General features: G+C 39.6%; 2 protein-coding genes across 11 annotated transcripts in view; one reads left to right on the top strand and one right to left on the bottom strand.

Annotated features, from left to right (window-relative positions):
* LOC117210299 (titin) overlaps positions 1 to 18,447 on the bottom strand; it is a 245,115-nt gene that overhangs the window by 30,747 nt on the left and 195,921 nt on the right. For 2 of the 6 annotated variants that reach the window (XM_033453195.1, XM_033453192.1), the window contains 3 exons: positions 18,366 to 18,432; positions 17,810 to 17,863; positions 5,483 to 14,410 (listed from right to left, as the gene is read on the bottom strand). In XM_033453195.1, coding sequence (XP_033309086.1) covers positions 5,483 to 14,410; positions 17,810 to 17,863; positions 18,366 to 18,432 — 9,049 coding nt within the window. Of the gene's footprint in view, positions 1 to 103; positions 4,885 to 5,482; positions 14,411 to 16,667; positions 16,887 to 17,809; positions 17,864 to 17,967; positions 18,264 to 18,365; positions 18,433 to 18,447 lie in introns of those variants that run through there. The other 4 variants (XM_033453189.1, XR_004488081.1, XM_033453193.1 and 1 more) reach the window with 4 other exon arrangements.
* LOC117210300 overlaps positions 1 to 18,447 on the top strand; it is a 66,225-nt gene that overhangs the window by 25,592 nt on the left and 22,186 nt on the right. Inside the window, exon 2 of one of the 5 annotated variants that reach the window (XR_004488083.1) lies at positions 14,589 to 14,705. The gene's annotated coding sequence lies outside the window, so the exon portion shown is untranslated. Of the gene's footprint in view, positions 1 to 14,588; positions 14,706 to 15,614; positions 16,134 to 18,447 lie in introns of those variants that run through there. The other 4 variants (XR_004488085.1, XR_004488084.1, XR_004488086.1 and 1 more) reach the window with 4 other exon arrangements.

Here is an 18,447-nt window from a genome sequence, read left to right as displayed (position 1 = left end):
CTTGTTGTTCTTTTCCTTTTCGTTTGATTATTTTCTTTTTGGTAGTCTTTTTAGGTTTTCCTTCTTTAGTTATCTCTTCAGTGACAGTCACTTGTTCTCTAATCTCCTCAACTTCAGTTGGTCTTACTTTTTCTGGAGCAGGCAATGTTTTTATTGTTTCTTCTAGAACTTCTTCTACTGGTCCTTCCTTTACAGTTATGACTGGAGTTTTGCCTTGTTCTTCAACAGTTACTATCTCAGTTACTTTCTGATCTCGACCTTTTCTTTTAATGATCTTTTTCTTTGTGGTCTTCTTCGGCTTACCTTCTCTAGTTTCTTCCTCAGTAACTGTCACTTGCTCACGTACTTCTTCAACTTCGGTTGGTTCAATACGTTGTGGGGCAGGCAAAGGTTTAGTGAAAGTCTCTACTATTTTTTCAACTGGTCCCTCGGTAATTGTTGTCACTGGTGCTTTTCCTTCTTCTTCAACAGTCACAATTTCAGTAACTTGTTGTTCTGGACCTTTGCGTTTGATGACTTTCTTTTTAATAGTTTTCTTTGGTTTGCCCGATCTACTGACTTCCTGGATAACTGTAACTTGTTCATGAACTTCCCCGACTTCACCTGGTTTTGCGTATTCTGCTGCTGGAAGAGGTTTAATCGTTTCGTCCACTACCTCTTCTACTGGGCCTTCCTTTACTGTAGTGATAGGAGGTTTTCCTTTCTCTTCAACTGTAACCACGTCAGTGACCTGCTGTTCTTTTCCCTTACGTTTGATGATTTTTTTCTTTGTAGTTTTCTTTGGTTTACCTTCTTTGGTTAATTCTTCGGCGACTGTGACTTGTTCAGTTACCTCTTCTACATCTTTTGGTCTAATAACTTCCGGTTTCATCACTTCTTCTACTATTTCTTCTACTGGTCCTTCAGTCACCGTCGTTACAGGTGCTTTTCCTGCTTCCTCAACAGTAACTGTCTCAGTCACTTTTTGTTCCTGACCTTTACGTTTGATAATCTTTTTCTTAATGATTTTCTTGGGTTTACCTTCTCTCGTAATTTCTTCAGTAACTGTCACTTGCTCTCTGACTTCTTCTACTTCAGTTGGTGTAATACGTTCGGAAGCGGGCAGTGGTTTTATAGTTTCCTCGACAATTTCCTCTATTGGACCTTCAGTCACTGTTGTTACGGGTTTCTTTCCTTGCTCTTCAACCGTTACTACCTCCGTCACCTGTTGTTCTTTACCTCTTCGTTTAATTAGCTTCTTCTTGGTAACCGTTTTGGGTTTACCTTCTCTCGTAATTTCTTCAGTAACTGTCACTTGCTCTCTGACTTCTTCTACTTCAGTTGGTGTAATACGTTCGGGTGCGGGCAGTGGTTTTATAGTTTCCTCGACAATTTCCTCTGTTGGTCCTTCAGTCACTATTGTTTCGGGTTTCTTTCCATGCTCTTCAACCGTTACTACTTCCGTCACCTGTTGTTCTTTACCTCTTCGTTTAATTATCTTCTTCTTGGTAACCTTTTTGGGTTTACCTTCTCTCGTAATTTCTTCAGTAACTGTCACTTGCTCTCTGACTTCTTCTACTTCAGTTGGTGTAATACGTTCGGGAGCGGGCAGTGGTTTTATAGTTTCTTCGACAATTTCCTCTGTTGGTCCTTCAGTCACTGTTGTCACGGGTTTCTTTCCTTGCTCTTCAACCGTTACTACCTCCGTCACCTGTTGTTCTTTACCTCTTCGTTTAATTAGTTTCTTCTTTGTAACCTTTTTGGGTTTTCCTTCTCTCGTAATTTCTTCAGTAACTGTCACTTGCTCTCTTACTTCTTCTACTTCAGTTGGTGTAATACGTTCGGGAGCGGGCAGTGGTTTTATAGTTTCTTCGACAATTTCCTCTATTGGGCCTTCAGTCACTGTTGTTACGGGTTTCTTTCCTTGTTCTTCAACCGTTACTACTTCCGTCACCTGTTGTTCTTTACCTCTTCGTTTAATTAGCTTCTTCTTGGTAACCTTTTTGGGTTTACCTTCTCTCGTAATTTCTTCAGTAACTGTCACTTGCTCTCTGACTTCTTCTACTTCAGTTGGTGTAATACGTTCGGGTGCGGGCAGTGGTTTTATAGTTTCCTCGACAATTTCCTCTGTTGGTCCTTCAGTCACTGTTGTTTCGGGTTTCTTTCCATGCTCCTCAACCGTTACTACTTCCGTCACCTGCTGTTCTTTACCTCTTCGTTTAATTATCTTCTTCTTGGTAACCTTTTTGAGTTTACCTTCTCTCGTAATTTCTTCAGTAACTGTCACTTGCTCTCTGACTTCTTCTACTTCAGTTGGTGTAATACGTTCGGGTGCGGGCAGAGGTTTTATAGTTTCCTCGACAATTTCCTCTGTTGGTCCTTCTGTCACTGTTGTTTCGGGTTTCTTTCCATGCTCTTCAACCGTTACTACTTCCGTCACCTGTTGTTCTTTACCTCTTCGTTTAATTATCTTCTTCTTGGTAACCTTTTTGGGTTTACCTTCTCTCGTAATTTCTTCAGTAACTGTCACTTGCTCTCTGACTTCTTCTACTTCAGTTGGTGTAATACGTTCTGGAGCAGGCAGTGGTTTTATAGTTTCTTCGACAATTTCCTCTGTTGGTCCTTCAGTCACTGTTGTTTCGGGTTTCTTTCCATGCTCCTCAACCGTTACTACTTCCGTCACCTGTTGTTCTTTACCTCTTCGTTTAATTATCTTCTTCTTGGTAACCTTTTTGGGTTTACCTTCTCTCGTAATTTCTTCAGTAACTGTCACTTGCTCTCTGACTTCTTCTACTTCAGTTGGTGTAATACGTTCGGGAGCGGGCAGTGGTTTTATGGTTTCCTCCACAATTTCCTCTGTTGGTCCTTCAGTCACTGTTGTTTCGGGTTTCTTTCCATGCTCCTCAACCGTTACCACTTCCGTCACCTGTTGTTCTTTACCTCTTCGTTTAATTATCTTCTTCTTGGTAACCTTTTTGGGTTTACCTTCTCTCGTAATTTCTTCAGTAACTGTCACTTGCTCTCTGACTTCTTCTACTTCAGTTGGTGTAATACGTTCGGGTGCGGGCAGTGGTTTTATAGTTTCCTCGACAATTTCCTCTGTTGGTCCTTCAGTCACTATTGTTTCGGGTTTCTTTCCATGCTCTTCAACCGTTACTACTTCCGTCACCTGTTGTTCTTTACCTCTTCGTTTAATTATCTTCTTCTTGGTAACCTTTTTGGGTTTACCTTCTCTCGTAATTTCTTCAGTAACTGTCACTTGCTCTCTGACTTCTTCTACTTCAGTTGGTGTAATACGTTCGGGAGCGGGCAGTGGTTTTATAGTTTCTTCGACAATTTCCTCTGTTGGTCCTTCAGTCACTGTTGTTACGGGTTTCTTTCCTTGCTCTTCAACCGTTACTACCTCCGTCACCTGTTGTTCTTTACCTCTTCGTTTAATTAGTTTCTTCTTTGTAACCTTTTTGGGTTTTCCTTCTCTCGTAATTTCTTCAGTAACTGTCACTTGCTCTCTGACTTCTTCTACTTCAGTTGGTGTAATACGTTCGGGAGCGGGCAATGGTTTTATTGTTTCCTCGACAATTTCCTCTATTGGGCCTTCAGTCACTGTTGTTACGGGTTTCTTTCCTTGTTCCTCAACCGTTACTACTTCCGTCACCTGTTGTTCTTTACCTCTTCGTTTAATTAGCTTCTTCTTGGTAACCTTTTTGGGTTTACCTTCTCTCGTAATTTCTTCAGTAACTGTCACTTGTTCTCTGACTTCTTCTACTTCAGTTGGTGTGATACGTACGGGAACGGGCAATGGTTTTATTGTTTCCTCGATAACTTCCTCTATTGGTCCTTCAGTTACTGTAGTAACAGGTGCTTTATCCTGTTCTTCGACTATAACCACTTCTGTCACTTGTTGCTTCTGTCCCTTTCGCTTGATGATCTTCTTTCTTGTAGTCTTTTTTGGTTTACCCCACCTGGTTACTTCTTCCGTAATTGTAACTTGTTCTTTAACTTCTTCAACTTCTGATGGTTTAGCATACGCTGATGCAGGCAAACGTTTCATAATCTCTTCGACTATTTCTTCCACTGGTCCTTCAATGACACTGGTCTCCGGAGCTTTCCCTTCTTCTTCGACTGTCACTACTTCAGTCACCTGTTGCTCCTTGCCATCCCTCTTAATTATCTTTTTCTTGGTAACCTTCTTAGGTTTTCCTTCTTTTGATACTTCTTCCGTCACCGTCACTTGTTCTTCCACTTGTTGCACCGTGGGTATAATATACTCTACTGGTGCCAATGGTTTCGTTTCCTCCTCTGGTATTTGTTCTTCTACTGGCTTCTCCTTTTTAATTTCTCTTTCAGTCGTTTCTATCATCTCCGTAGGTTTTGTTGTCACCGTTGTTACAGGTGCTTTGCCTTCCTCTTCCACCGTCGTTTCTTCGGTAACTTTTTGAGTTCTTCCTTTCTGACGTATAATCTTCTTCGTTACTTTCTTAGTTTTATCAGTATCTTGAACTTGAATTACTTCAACTTCTACTTTCTCCTCTTCCTTCTGAGTTTCCTCCACCTCGTCGATTCTTGTAGGTATTATCTCTTCAACATCCATAGTTGTTGTAATCTCTTCAATAGGCATAAATTGTTTCTTCGGTATCGATGGTATCTGTGGTTTAATATCTTCAAGTTCCTCTTCAATGACAACGACATTATCTTCTTCAGCTTCTGTTTTAGGCTTTTTCTTACGAATAATCGTTTTCTTAGTCTTAACCGCCGCTGTTTCATCCTCTTTACTTCCGCGCCTGAATTTCGTTGTATATTCTTCAATTACTTCTGTGTCTGATTCGATCAATTGCTGTGGCGTATCGTGTTTTGTGTGTTGTGTGATTGTGATGTGATGTTGTTGCGCTGGTACTTCTGTAGTTTCTGAAATGTATACAAGAACAAGTGTGATATGATTATCGTGTCGTGACAGTAATCGTTCGCGCACTATTTTGCTTTTCTTTTACTTTTTTTGGTTTGACTTCTCACATATAACCGCGATACTTCACCGAAAGCGTATTCGGGGCTTGGGTTGGTTAGTTTGTATTGTTTGTGTCTCGAATCATCGATTTCGTAACACAAAACACTAAACGCGACGTATAAACCTGTTTCGGATGAAATTCTTGTATTTTGTCTGATGAATGAACTGTTGTGTGTTCTGTGTGATAGTAATCCGTGTTGTTTATATGAACCTTTCCATATCGTGTTTGATTCTGTGTGTTGTCTACATACCTACCTTACACGATTTCCTACAACCATTATCCTATACCTGACGACCCTATCAAACCTGCTTGGAAGACGCATTTAAACGTTTTGCGCGTTGATCGTTCTTCCGCTTCGATCGAGCCTCCCCTATGATTTCTCAACAACCAAATCAATATAACCACTATTGTCAATGCGTCTTCTGGTCCAATCCTAATCGTCCACATGCTCGTCCGTCCCGTCGATGCCAATCGAATACCTTGATAACAATAATACTCACCCATAACGTGTTCCAGGTGTTCTGCCTCGATAGTAACGCTCGCTAACTTCGCGAAAGGTAATACAGACTCGGGCATTTCTGACTCAATCTCACCAGAGCTCAATGGTTCTGTTACGATCACACCTTGTTGAATCTCCTCTACACCTTTGGCTGTCTTTTTCTCTGGTCTAGTTACTTTAAATTCGCCAGCTGCGTCAGCTGGCTGAATTTCAGTTTTCACAGCTACTTCGTGTTTAATCACATCAGGTTGAGCTGAAACTTCTTTAGCAACGCCTTTTATGACTTCCTTTGACTCTTGTTCCGTGGCCGTCACTTGAGTTATTTCGACACTCTCAGACACACGGAACGACATCTCTGCTGTAGCTGACTTAGCTGTTTTTTCTACGATAAACGTATCTTCGCTTTCTTGGGTTATTGGCTGTATTTGTTCTATACTTTCGAATGGAATTTGTTCAGGAACTATTTGTTTGGTATCTGGTTTGGTAGTTTCTTGTAACTCTTCAGCTATAACTGATGTAATTACTTGGGATTTCTGAGCAACCTGGATACCTAGTAGACTAGGTTTGGCTGTTTGAGTGGTAGGTTCGTCAGGAGTTGGAAGACCCTGCTCTGCTTCACCAAACGCGACTTCTGATACTGATAGGGAAAGCAACTCTTCTAATTGAGGTTTTCCTTTTTGTTCTTCCGGTGCTTTTGGTTTATGAAGTTCTTGAGCACTGGTCATAGTTAATATTTCCGAGGTCTCTGCGACTTCAATACTATCTAACTGTGGATGTGCCTTGCGTTCTTTAGGAGCTTCTGGAGCTGGTAATTCCTTCTCAGCTTCTGTCGATACCACTTCTGAAACAGTGAGGAAGCTGAGCTCTTCCACATCTGGTTTACCCTTCTGACTCTCAGGCTTATCCAACTTCTGCAACTCTTCGACATTCGTCACAGTTAAGACTTCGGTTTTCTCAGCTACCTCTCTGCCAGTCATCTGTGGCTGAGCAATCTTCTCACTTGGTTTTTCGGGAGATGGCAGAGTATCCTCCAATTCACTAGACATTACTTGAGAAACTGTTATAGACGTAAGTTCGTCCAATCGTGGTTTTACTTTTTGTCCTTCAGGTAATATGTGCTTTTCTAATTCTTCTACATTCGTCACAGTAAGAATTTGACTAGTCTCGACGACTTCTCTCCCCGTAAAAGCAGGCTTAGCAGTCGCTGTGCTAGGTGCTACTTGTTTCTCTAACGTCTCTTCAGTCTCGTGCGAGACAGTCTGAGAAACTGTAACAGAAGTCAGTTCTTCTACATTTGGTTTTCCTTTCTGTTGTTCCGGTGCATGCTCAGCTATTAGTTCCTCCGCTGCCATCATAGTCAAAATTTGTGTGGTTTCTGCTACATCACGACCTAGTAAACTCGGCTGTGCCATTTTTTCTGTAGGCATTTCAGGACTAGGTAACAAGTCCTCCATCTCAGTAGAAACTGTCTGTGATATTGACAGAGACACAAATTCTTCCAAACCAGGAACTCCTTTCTGTTCTCCAGGCTTCTTATCTTCAGCCAACGTATCAACATTCGCCATAGTCAAAACTTCCATCGTCTGTGCCACGTCTCTGCCTATCATGCTTGGCTGTGCCTCCCTTTCAACTGGAATTTCCGGCGCAGGCAAAGCTTCCTCTGCTTCTTGAGAAACCACCTGTGAAACTGTCAAAGGAGATAATTCTTCAACTTGCGGTTTTCCTTTTTGTTCTTCTGGTGCTTTGGGTGCTACAAGTTCCTCTGCACTGGCAACAGTCAACACCTGCATAGTTTCTGCTACGTCTCTTCCTATTAGACTAGGCTGAGCTGTCTTCTCTTTTGGAACTTCCGCTGTTGGTAGTGTTTCCTCAGCTTCTTCAGATACAACATGAGAAATTGTAAGTGGAGTCAGTTCGTCCAATTTTGGTTTTCCTTTCTGTTCTTCAGGACGTTTCACTGCAAGTTCTTCAGCTTCGGTTATGGTGGTCACTTGAGATGTTTCTGCAGCTTCTCGGCCTAGTATGTTGAACTCCGCCTTCTGATCTTTAGGCATAAACTTAGTAGTGAATATGTCCTCCGTTTCGTTGGAAATTACTTCAGAAATCGTTACTGAAGACAATTCTTCTACTTCCATTTTACCTTGTTGTTCCTTCAATTGAGTTATTTTTTCGAATTCTTCAGTGGTTGCTCCAGTGACTATCTGCGTTACTTCAGGAACTTCTCTGCCAGTTAAACTAGGCTGAGCTTGCTGCCCTTTAGGTGCAACAGTTGCAGGCAAAATATCTTCAATTTCATTAGAAACTACTTCAGTAACTGTAACAGTGGTAAGTCCTTCCATCTGAGGTTTTCCTTTTTGTTCTTCAGGTTTGAATTTCCCTTCAAACGTCTCTTCGCGTTCACCAGTCGTCGTCTCCATCTTAACAGCTGTCTCTATGACAGTTTGTGTCATCGTGGCTTGAGAAGATACTCGTTTCTCTTCGTGGATCTCTTGAGTGCTCTGAATACTCTCCACTAACGATCCAACTACAGTTTCATGAAGACTGATATCTTGAGTGGCTATAACTCCTTCTCTTTTGGGTGCTACATCAAAGACACTCTCTTTGTCTTCTGTAATAGTCTCCGAAATTTGAAGAGGCGTCATTTTCTGTATATCTATATCTGCTTTTTGAGTTTGAGGTTTGAACACGCCTTCGAACGAACGTTCACTTTCTTCAACTATATTCTGACTCACAATGATACTTTCAAACGTGTCTTGTCCAGGAACAGCTACTTGAGGTTGCATGGTAATATCCTTTACTTTATCTGGCATATTAACTTGAGACTCAACGGTAGTGGTCTCGATAATATTACGTTCTGTGATGATTGTACTACTAGCTGTCTGAGCAGCTTCCAATTTCTTCTCCTTCAATAGAGACTCAACCTCAGCTGATGTCACTTCCGTCACAGATATTCCGTGACCTTCCTCAAACATGGGCACTGCAATCGACGAAATTGTTTTTGGATATTTATCAAATATTCCTTCGCTCTCTACGCTTGGAATATCTTCAATAATTATAGGTTCTAAAGCATCTTGTTTAGGATGAGCTTTGACCTCGCGTTTCTCTAAGGGCTGAACAGCACCAGTGCTCTGTTCGACAAATACCTGAGCCTTCTGCGCCACGTCCATTCCAACCTTTGTCAAAGTAACCTCTGCAGTGCTCTCTTCACGTTTTTGTATGATCATAGAGTCTTCCTTATCCTGAGTGATTACATGAGAAACTGTGACACTCTTTCCTTCCACGAAGCTCACTTTCGCGCTATGTTCATCCAACTTCATCTTCTCCTTGAATATCGCACTATGTTCTTGCGGAACTGTTTCACTAATATCAACGCTCTCCAGCATAGTTTGAATAGAATGAGCTTCAAAAGTCGTCGGTTTTGGTGCTTCAGGAAGATCTCCAAGTCCCTCTCTAAGATTTACTTCCATCTGTTCAGCGACTTCTTTGCCTTCCATCGCTGGTTTTGCTACTTCCTCGCGAGGTTTCTTCATAGCTGACAGTTCTACTTCACCATCTTGAGCTGTAGTTGCCTCTGTTATAGCAATAAACCTGTTCTCATCTATTGTTACACGTGCACTAGTCTTCTGCATCGATATTTCCTCAACCTTATCTATTTCTTTTTCTGCTAGGATTTGTTCCGTCATTTCGATTGTTTCGAATGGTTTCTGGCCTACTTGTGCTGTTGCTGTGATAGGTTTGACAATGTCCACATCTCCAGTACTTATCTGTGGAATAACCTCTGATCCTTCCGCCACTTCATGTCCGGATACAATACCTGGCACTGCCGATCGTGTTTTCTCTTCTTGAACAGTTTTTAATATCTCTTCCTTATCAGCTGCGCTGACTTCAGTCACAGTAGTCACGCGTTTACCTTCTTCGATAGAGACTTCTACCTTCTGAACTTCTGGCTTGAATTTTCCTTCGAAAATATTTTCTTGATCTTGAACGATATCTTGAGTGACTTGTACACTTTGATATACTTCTTGACTGGGAAGTGCCTTTTTAGTATCTGGTTTCTCTACCTTTACTTCTGCTATTGAATCTTCAACAGAAATAGTAGTAGTTTCAGCAATTGCATGAGTGGTGTCTAATCCAACAGAAGCTGCATGTTTGGATGGTTGTTCTTCAGAAATATATAAAGATTCTTTGTCTGCAGGAGTTACTTGAGATACACTCACGATCTTTCTACCTTCTTCAAGATCTACAACAGCTCTCTTATTTTCTGGTAATTGTCCTGGTATAAATTTGTCTTCACTTTCTTGAACAATAGTCTGAGACTCAATTAATGAAGTAAATGGAACATGTTCTGGCATTGCAGTGGCACCTGATGGTTTCTCCTCAACAAATTCGCCTGTGCTAAAATCTACAACTTGCACAGTTGTTTCTGCGACTACGTGACCAGAAATCAAACTCTTTCCAGCTGTCTTCATCTCTGGAAGCTCTTTAGACTTATATTCTTCCTCTTTATCTTCCAAAACCACGGTTGACACCTGTATACTCTGTTCTTCCACTAGAGACATGTCAGCCAGAGCTTGTAATGGCGCTTTATCCTTATTAAACAATCCTTCAGCTTCAGTTGGTTGTGTTTCTGAGCTAATTATAGCTTCCAGAGGAATACTAGATGGCATTGCTGCGGCTGAAACTGGTTTCATCTCTTCCAATTTTCCAGCACTAGAATCTACAGTCACCTCCGTCTTCTCAGCGATCACGTGACCAGCAAACTGAACACTAGCCTGTTTTTCAGTCGGTTTCTCAGGAATTTTGAGAATATCTTCTTTATCAGCTGGAATTTCAGTAGTGGTAGTGGCACTGATGATTTCATTGATAGATATTTCTGCTTTGTTGGTGATTACAGGTTTGTCCATGAATTCTTTCTCAGTCTCAGACACAACCGTCTCAGTTTGAACGATGCTTTCAAATGGCAATCGTTCTTCTTTAGCTGCGACTGTGGTTGGTGCAGGCACAGTTAAGTCTCCAGAAACAGCAGCTGGATTGATCTCTGTCAGCTGAGCCACTTTATGAGCATCGAAACTAGGTACAGCTTGTTTACCATGGATCTCTAGCTTCTCGAAGTATTCCTTCTCCATATCTGAAGCAATGGTCTCAATTACTGTGATTCCTTCTTCTTCCTGGAATGAAATATCTACTACTTTTTTATCTGGTTGTACAAAGTCTTCCATAGGCTTTTCTAGATCACCAGCAGCCGTCTCAGAAGCAATTAAACTGTGGAAAGTAATATGATCTGTTGTAGCTGTTGCCGTAAGAGCCTCTTTGCGTTCAAATTCGCCCACATTATCTGTCGTAGTGGTCTCATTAGTCTGAGCGACAATATGTGCGGGGATATCGAAGCTAGCTGTCTTGGTCTCTGGTTTCTCACCTTCTGGAAGCAGACTCTCTTTATCTTCAGTAGTAACTGCTGAAACAATTAAACCTTCTCCTGTCACGAATTCAAGATTCGCTTTCTTATCAGAGGGTTTAATCTCACTGAATGGTGCTTCTGTCTCTCTGGTCTGTACTTCTTCGGCAATTGCAGCTTCGATAGGTAATATCGTGGTTTTTGGTTTCATTTCTTGAACCGCTTCATGTGGTAGATCACTTAAGCTTGTGTCACTAAGGATTTCCAATTTGGATGCTACACCTTGTGTGTCGATGTCTACGGTAGCTTCTACGCCTCTAGGTTTTTCTTCTCGAGTGAATATTCCCTCTTTGTCTTCTGGATACGTTATACCTACCACGATACCTTGACCTTCTTCAAAAGTGACTTCAATTTTCTTAGTATCAGGTTTTATATCTTCTTGGAGAGGCGACTCTTTCTCAGAAATAGATATCTCTGTCTGTTCAACGACTTCCAATCCACTCTGTTGTTGACTAGCATGTTCTTCCTTTGTCTTGTCTTCTTTCAGAATATCTACATTGCTCGCAAGAACTGTCTCCTGTAACTCAGCAACCTCGTGTCCTCCAGTGATTCCTAATGTAACTTTTCTTTCTTTTGGTATCTCTTCCACTTCCAACTTTTCTTCTTCCTGGACACTGGTTATCTCAGTGACTGTTAATTTCTCAGTCTTCATCTGAATTTCAACCTCAGCACTCTGAGTAGTTGGCAAAACATCTGCTTCTCTCGTTTTCTCTGTTTCAGCAATAGTTGTCTCTGTGATAACCAATTCTTCCAAAGCATCTCTTTGTGGAATAGCCTTTCCAGATCTAGGTGTGTCAATACTCATATCAGCGGTGCTTTGCTCCACTAAAGTTTCTGATTTTAATGCAACTGTGTGACCGGACACCAATGTCTGAGCAGTATAATCCTGCGGCTTCACGTCAGGACTGTAAACATTCTCACGATCGTGGGGAATAACCTCCAAGACAGTTGGGCCAGGTCTGGGTTCAGTCAATTCCACAATTGCAGTCTTCTGGTCTGGCTGTACGTCAGTTTTATACAAATCTTCTTTCTCTGCTAACTGCTGCATGGCTACAGTTACGCTCTCTAGTGGAACATGTGATGGTTGAGCTACACCAGAAGCTGGCTTCTCTTCAGGCACGTATTCTCCAGTTGGTGAATGAGTTCTGACTTCTTCGAACACCGGTGCGACTTGTGTAGTAAATTCTGTGCTAGCATAAGCTCCCTTAATCTCAGATACTTGTGTATATTCAGCTTCTCTCTCGCTAGCGATTACCATAGTAGTATGAACGCCTTCTATTTCGTTCATTGTAACTTCAGCCGTCTTTGATTCGGGTGCTTTGTCTTTTTCAACCGGTGCTACGTCTTCTGCCGCAATAGTCTCTCGCACTACAGTCTCTTGTAATCCAATGGGTTCTATTTTAGCCATGCCAGAAGATGGAACTTCTTTCTTGATAACACCTAGATTATCTTCTGGTTGAATCATCTCAACCTCTAACGAAACTACAGGATGAGTAGGTACTGTCTTGCCACGATGAGATTCTGGCATTTCGAAGATTTTAAGATCAGCTTCCTTTTCTATAGACGTAGTCTGGAACACTTCAACGCTTCTAATGGCGTCGTAACTAGTTTCTACTATACGTTCTTCGGGTTTGACTATTTCATCCATTTTTGCCTCACGATCGTGAGTCATGGTTTCTTGGACCATCTTAGCCTCTGTCAACTGCACAGCCACGGTTCCACTTTCTTGCACGTATTTCAACTCTTCCTTGAAATCTGACGGATAATCTGCTGTCTGGATTTCTGATACCATCACATGTTCTTCAGGTCTGATAGAAGTCTCCGCTAATACTTTCGTAGGCTTCTGATCTGGATGATAAATACCCTCGGACTCCTGAATAAGTGTACTCGTGATAGATCCAATTTCTAATGGAGATATTGATGTCTCTGCTGTCTTGGTAGTTGGTTTGTCTCCTGGTTGATACTCTTTCTCTTTCTCAGACGGGACAGTCTCCACTGTCACAGCTGATGTAATCTCGACTACATTTAAATCAGCAACAGCCTTCTTCGTCTCTTCAATTGTCAAATGAGTCTCTGTGTCTTGCGTTTGAACCGTAGATACAGAAACTCCTTCTAACAGAGTTACATTTGGAGTAGCCTCGAATGTATCAGTTTTCCTTTCAGAAATAAACACTCCCTCACTTTCCTGAACAACATTCTGTTGGATAATTGCTGTTTCGTTTCCATAAGATATTCCAACTTGTGCTTTCTGACTAGGTGGTAATCTACCTGGAACATATTCACCTTCCTTCTCAGGAGCGTGCATTTCTTCTGTGACTCGTTGACGTTGCGGAATAACAGTTTCTGTGGCGACTTCTGTAGGAACTACCAGTTCTGGGTAATACTTTCCTGGTTTATCTTCTGCTCGAATTTCTTCGACAACCAATGGTTCAACTGCTGTCACGTTTATTCTGGGTTTAGTTGGTACAGTCTTTAATGGTTCTAATTTGTCTTCTGACAATCCTTCTTGAACTTCATAGACTGATAAGCCTACTTGAGGCAGAATAGTGTCTTCTGCTTTGACTGTCAATGGCGACACAAAATCTTCTGTTGGAGCTTCCTTTTGACTTACCATGGTTTCATACACAGTAGTAGCTTCTTGAAGAGTCACACTAACGTCTGCAGTTCTACTGACTTCTTGTTTGTCTATAGTTAAAGCGGATAGATTAGCATCGTTGGTCAAGGTCTCACTGACAATTAAACCTTCCGATGGAACGAAAGCTGGTGTTGCCTCGTAGGATGTAGGTTTGAAGGTATCAGAAAATTCGCCAGTGGAAGCTTGAATTGTTGTTTCTGTTGTAGAATAAGGTTCTACCGGTGAAATAGATAAGGAAGCTTTACGTTCAATGGGCCTAATTTGAGTTATATCGTCGATTTCTTTTTCCTGAACGGGGACCAGTTGCTCGGTTAATGGGGTAATCGTGTCCATAGTTAATTTAGCTTTCTCTAATTCTGGCTTTCCAGGTGCTTGTTCGATAGTACGATCCAAAGGTACTATTTGATGTCTTTGGCTAGAAACGTTTAACATGATCGAAGGCATTGATTTATCTTTTGTCACTTCGAATTCCTCGATTTCTTCCAGCTCAACCTCGTCTTTTCCAATCTTAGGTCGTTTGGGTTTCAATTCTTTTCTTACTTTTTCTATTATTTCTTCTTCTTCCTCTACAACCTGTTTCTCTAAATCATCGCGTTTCTTTTGTTTTTGAGCCACCCTGCCCTTCGAGTCTGTTTCAGTAACGATCGTTTCGACTTCTTCCTCAATTTCTTCCACATCCTTTTTCTTCTTCTTCTTCTTTTCAGTCTCTTCGATCTCCTCGATTTCTACAACTTGAACCCCCTCGTCCCTATCTTCCTTTCTCTCCTCGATTTGTTCCTTTGGTTTTGTTACTTTTCGTTCGTGCAGTGTCGTGTATGCCTGCCGTGTGTCCTCGTATTCTGTGGAAAGTATGTGAGAATATTCGTGTCAATCATAAACGCGGACATGTTCGGTCTTTCTCTCACGTTAAGCCTTTCGCTCAGTTCGTTCGTTCGCACGCTCTCACTTTCCCGAGTTAGGCGACAAAATTTCATTCTCGTAATTTTTTTTACATTTGTTTGTTTTACTGTTTTGCAGACTTCATGCGACGAACCATAGAATATGCGGATGCTGCTTGCTCAGACAACGTGCTTCAATACGATACAGGAGTGAGACAAAACCTACATACGTATAGTGCACGGAATTTGTGTGAAGGTAAGAGAAAATAAATCAAAAAAAAAATAATAGAAAGAGAAAGTAAAAGAAAAGGAAAAAATAAGAAAAATTGGAATATAGCGGATAGTGTGTGAACAGCGTATTCTATTTTACTCTACGCGGCTTCCAAAGGTATCGTATAGTTTTATTTCATTGTGCTCTTAGCGAGAATACGAAACGTTGACCCTTTCAGGACGAGTATGTTAAAGTATCAGAGGTACAAAGGAACCATAGAAGTTGTCTCGATTTTGTCTATTTCGATGGAATATTTTCAAATTTTTTAAAGGTACTTTTAATATTTACAACAAATGGATTCAAATAAGATGAAACATTGAGATAGTAGAGAATACTTACTACAAATGTATGAGTTATCAATCTTAAGTATAATATAATAAATTATGACATTTGTAATATTATAAAAATATTATCGGTTAACTACGCATTCTTCGTAAATTTATAACAAAAATAGAAGAGGTGGAAGTTTCTTTATCTCTTTATACAATGCCTTGAATAGATTTTGTAAATTATGCCATGGCATTTCGTAACGAGGAAACTATGAATATATTTACATTGATAACTATAATTTATTTACATTAGAATGAGTAAGATATTTTGAAACGAGCTTAAAAACCTACCTACGCTGCTATTTAGTATCACCAAAATATACGAATTAAAGAATGTTATTTAATTTTTTTTGCTTACGTGATCTTATACTCTATCGGATTGCGAATTATATATTGCAATAAATTATCGTTTCGACAACCGTGTTCATAAAATATAAGAAAGTTATGTCTATATATTTATATCTCAATAGATAGAAACATATACAAACATTCATGTTTCCATCATTTTGAAAATGTATTAAGACTATCATATTACTTACAAAAATACTAAAAACTTCTAAAAATATTAAAAAAATATTAAAAAATCGCTGGCAACTAACAGCGTAAACACATTATATATAATTACTAGATAATTATTCTATTGCAAAGTGTGTCATCCTGAATGGGTCACAGACAGTACACCGTCGGGCAGGTAAATAATGTTCGCGATGGAAACTACTCGATCGACACAGTGTCTTTTTGTAAAGTTTCTTAAAACGGTACAGAATGGAATATTGTTTCACTGGTTGGAATTACGATGTCTCTGGAATGTTTGTTGCGGTATCTAAGAGTAGTGTGCGATGGGTAGTGCTGCTTCGCAGGCACCTGTGCTCATGCGTTGTTTAATAACAAGTGATGCGTGTGTAAATTTCGTGTAGTGGCAGTGGAAAGAGATAGTATAGGCCGGCCAGAAGTCAAACCAACATTAACACAAAAGAAAAAAAGAAAGAGAACTACAAGAGACGCTTGTCTGTTACACATCGTGCTTGCTGCCGAAAATAAAATAAAGTGGAGAAATTAAAAAGAAAATAAAAAGGCATAGAAGGTAAATCTTTTGTCTAATCGCTAATCATTTTGTATGTGGGACAACGTTGTTATACAGAAAGATTCATGTGAGTGTGTAACTTGAATGTGTAACAGTAACAAGTAAAAACAGCCAATTGCATTCTAACTAACGTTGCAAATATATACTGCTACCAGTAAATATCTATTTACAAACGAATAATATAATACAGTCTATTGATGTAGAAACTATGAAATATATACAGACATGAAAATTATTATTTCTCTAAATTTCCAATACACTGAAATTTAATATCTGCGGTGATTGGATAATATTCAAAGCATCGTATACCATACAATTTTCATTGAAAATGTAATACTCGATTCATTGAAATCGAATATCTATCGACTTCAATGATCTCGTGATAATTTATTTCGCAGTTTCTCAGATGATATAACAAGGCATGAAAAAGAACATAAATGAAACGTTAAACAGAAAAATGTGGTGGAAACGATGGATCCGTTACCAAATACAAATGAAATACACGAATTGAAGCGTAAATCAAATTTTACTTACATCGAAACTGCGATTAGCAGAGCGAAGCTCAAAACGAGAAGCTTTTGGTGGTGGACGTGGTTTGGTGAAGCGGGTCAAAGATTGATATACTAATTTAGGTGATTATATTTAAGGGAATAGGGAGAATAGAATAATAAAGGGATACGGCGCGTGGAAAGCATAGCGGCATAAGCAGAACAATTTTACTGCTATTATTCGATCAAGTAAAGCTTCATGCATCTGAAAGAATAATAAAATATAATCATTACGTAAAGACCGTATCGTATGATTGATCACGCACGTGCTTTCTTTTCTTTCAATATCTTTTGGTCTACGATACGTGGTATCGATTCTATTAGTCAGCGCAAATGAGCTTTAAATTTGAGATGAATCTTTTATTTAGTAATTAAGATGATCTTCAAGCTTGTAGCAGAATGTTTCATGAAGAATTTGGTATCCGTTCAGAATTGCCACATTCCTTTGATTTAATTAATTCCCAACTAGTGTCAATGGATCGTAGATGACTCGTAACAAAGCTAATTTCGGACAATTCCATTTTTAAATTATGTCTCCTATCTTATACGATAGAGATTTTGTATTCATCGTATTATGTAACATTGAGATATTAAATTAATTCAATTAGAATTACATATTAAATTAATATTACGTACAGTAATAAAAAATCATTCGTTAGTTGATTGAATTAAACAATTACCTAAAAATTAATCTAATGTTGTATGTAATAATATAAATTAAAAATGAATAATCTATCGTGTAATGGTCACCTATGATCCAATAATACTAGTTGAAGATTAAGATTCTACTACAGATAAAATTGTCTTTAGAAATCCTACATCTTCTTCATTGACCATATTCAACATACTTGAAGTGAAATAGAAACATAAAAATAAATGTAAACTCAGGCTTAGAAAATTAGCTCTGCAAGGAACTACTGAGGACTGTTTAAGATTTAAGAAAAGTACGATAAAGAATTGAAAAAAAGTAGAATTGGAATGTCGATGTGGTGTCGACTGTCCGGACACTGAAATCTTTGCGTCGAAGAAATGAGAAGTAAATAATATTAATGATGCTGTCCATTCGTGAGTCGAATGGCGAATTGTACGAATGTATATCCCATGCACTGAGAACTCGTTGTTTCAAACCTTTTATGTCACGAATATCCTGCGCGCGGACGGCTTTTCTTTCGTCCCTCCTCTCTGCAATCAGAAAATCCATTCGTTTCTTTCGTGGGAACTCTGGGAGAAGGAGATCAGTACGAAGAGCAAAACACTCGAAGAAAAAAGAAAAACACACAGGGATATTATGGCACATGGCAAAAGAATCACTTTTATTTGATACTTGAAATGTACAATACATGACGTACAAAAAACGTGTGACGAAGGAAATCTTTTTGTTATTGAATTATATACAAAAAGAAAAAAAATTGAATAAAACGCATGCTTACTCGAGCTTATGTATATATGTAGTCGTGAAGCCGCGGACTATATACAAATATTAAAAACGTAAGAAAAATGTACACTCGTAAAGTGTATAGGCAGCCACGCAAGCACACACCAAAACGTAAGATGTTTAATGTATTAAGTAGAAAAAGACGATCTGCAACATCGTTTTGTAACATTGCATTGTTCGTGGTATATGAATATTTTTATGTCTCTTTTTTTTTCATATTTCAAACCTCACACCGTATTCTCCACTTACCCATGAAATGGACCTCCATTTTGTGGATCATATCTACTCGTTCCGTAACTCGTCCCTCCGTTTCAACCTGTGAAGAATTATT

This window comes from Bombus bifarius, unplaced genomic scaffold (genome assembly GCF_011952205.1).
Source record: "Bombus bifarius isolate JDL3187 unplaced genomic scaffold, Bbif_JDL3187 scf7180000008199, whole genome shotgun sequence".
NCBI lineage: Eukaryota > Metazoa > Arthropoda > Insecta > Hymenoptera > Apidae > Bombus > Bombus bifarius.
The sequence above is the reverse complement of the archived record's forward strand: the minus strand, read 5'-3'. Positions and strand labels throughout refer to the sequence as shown.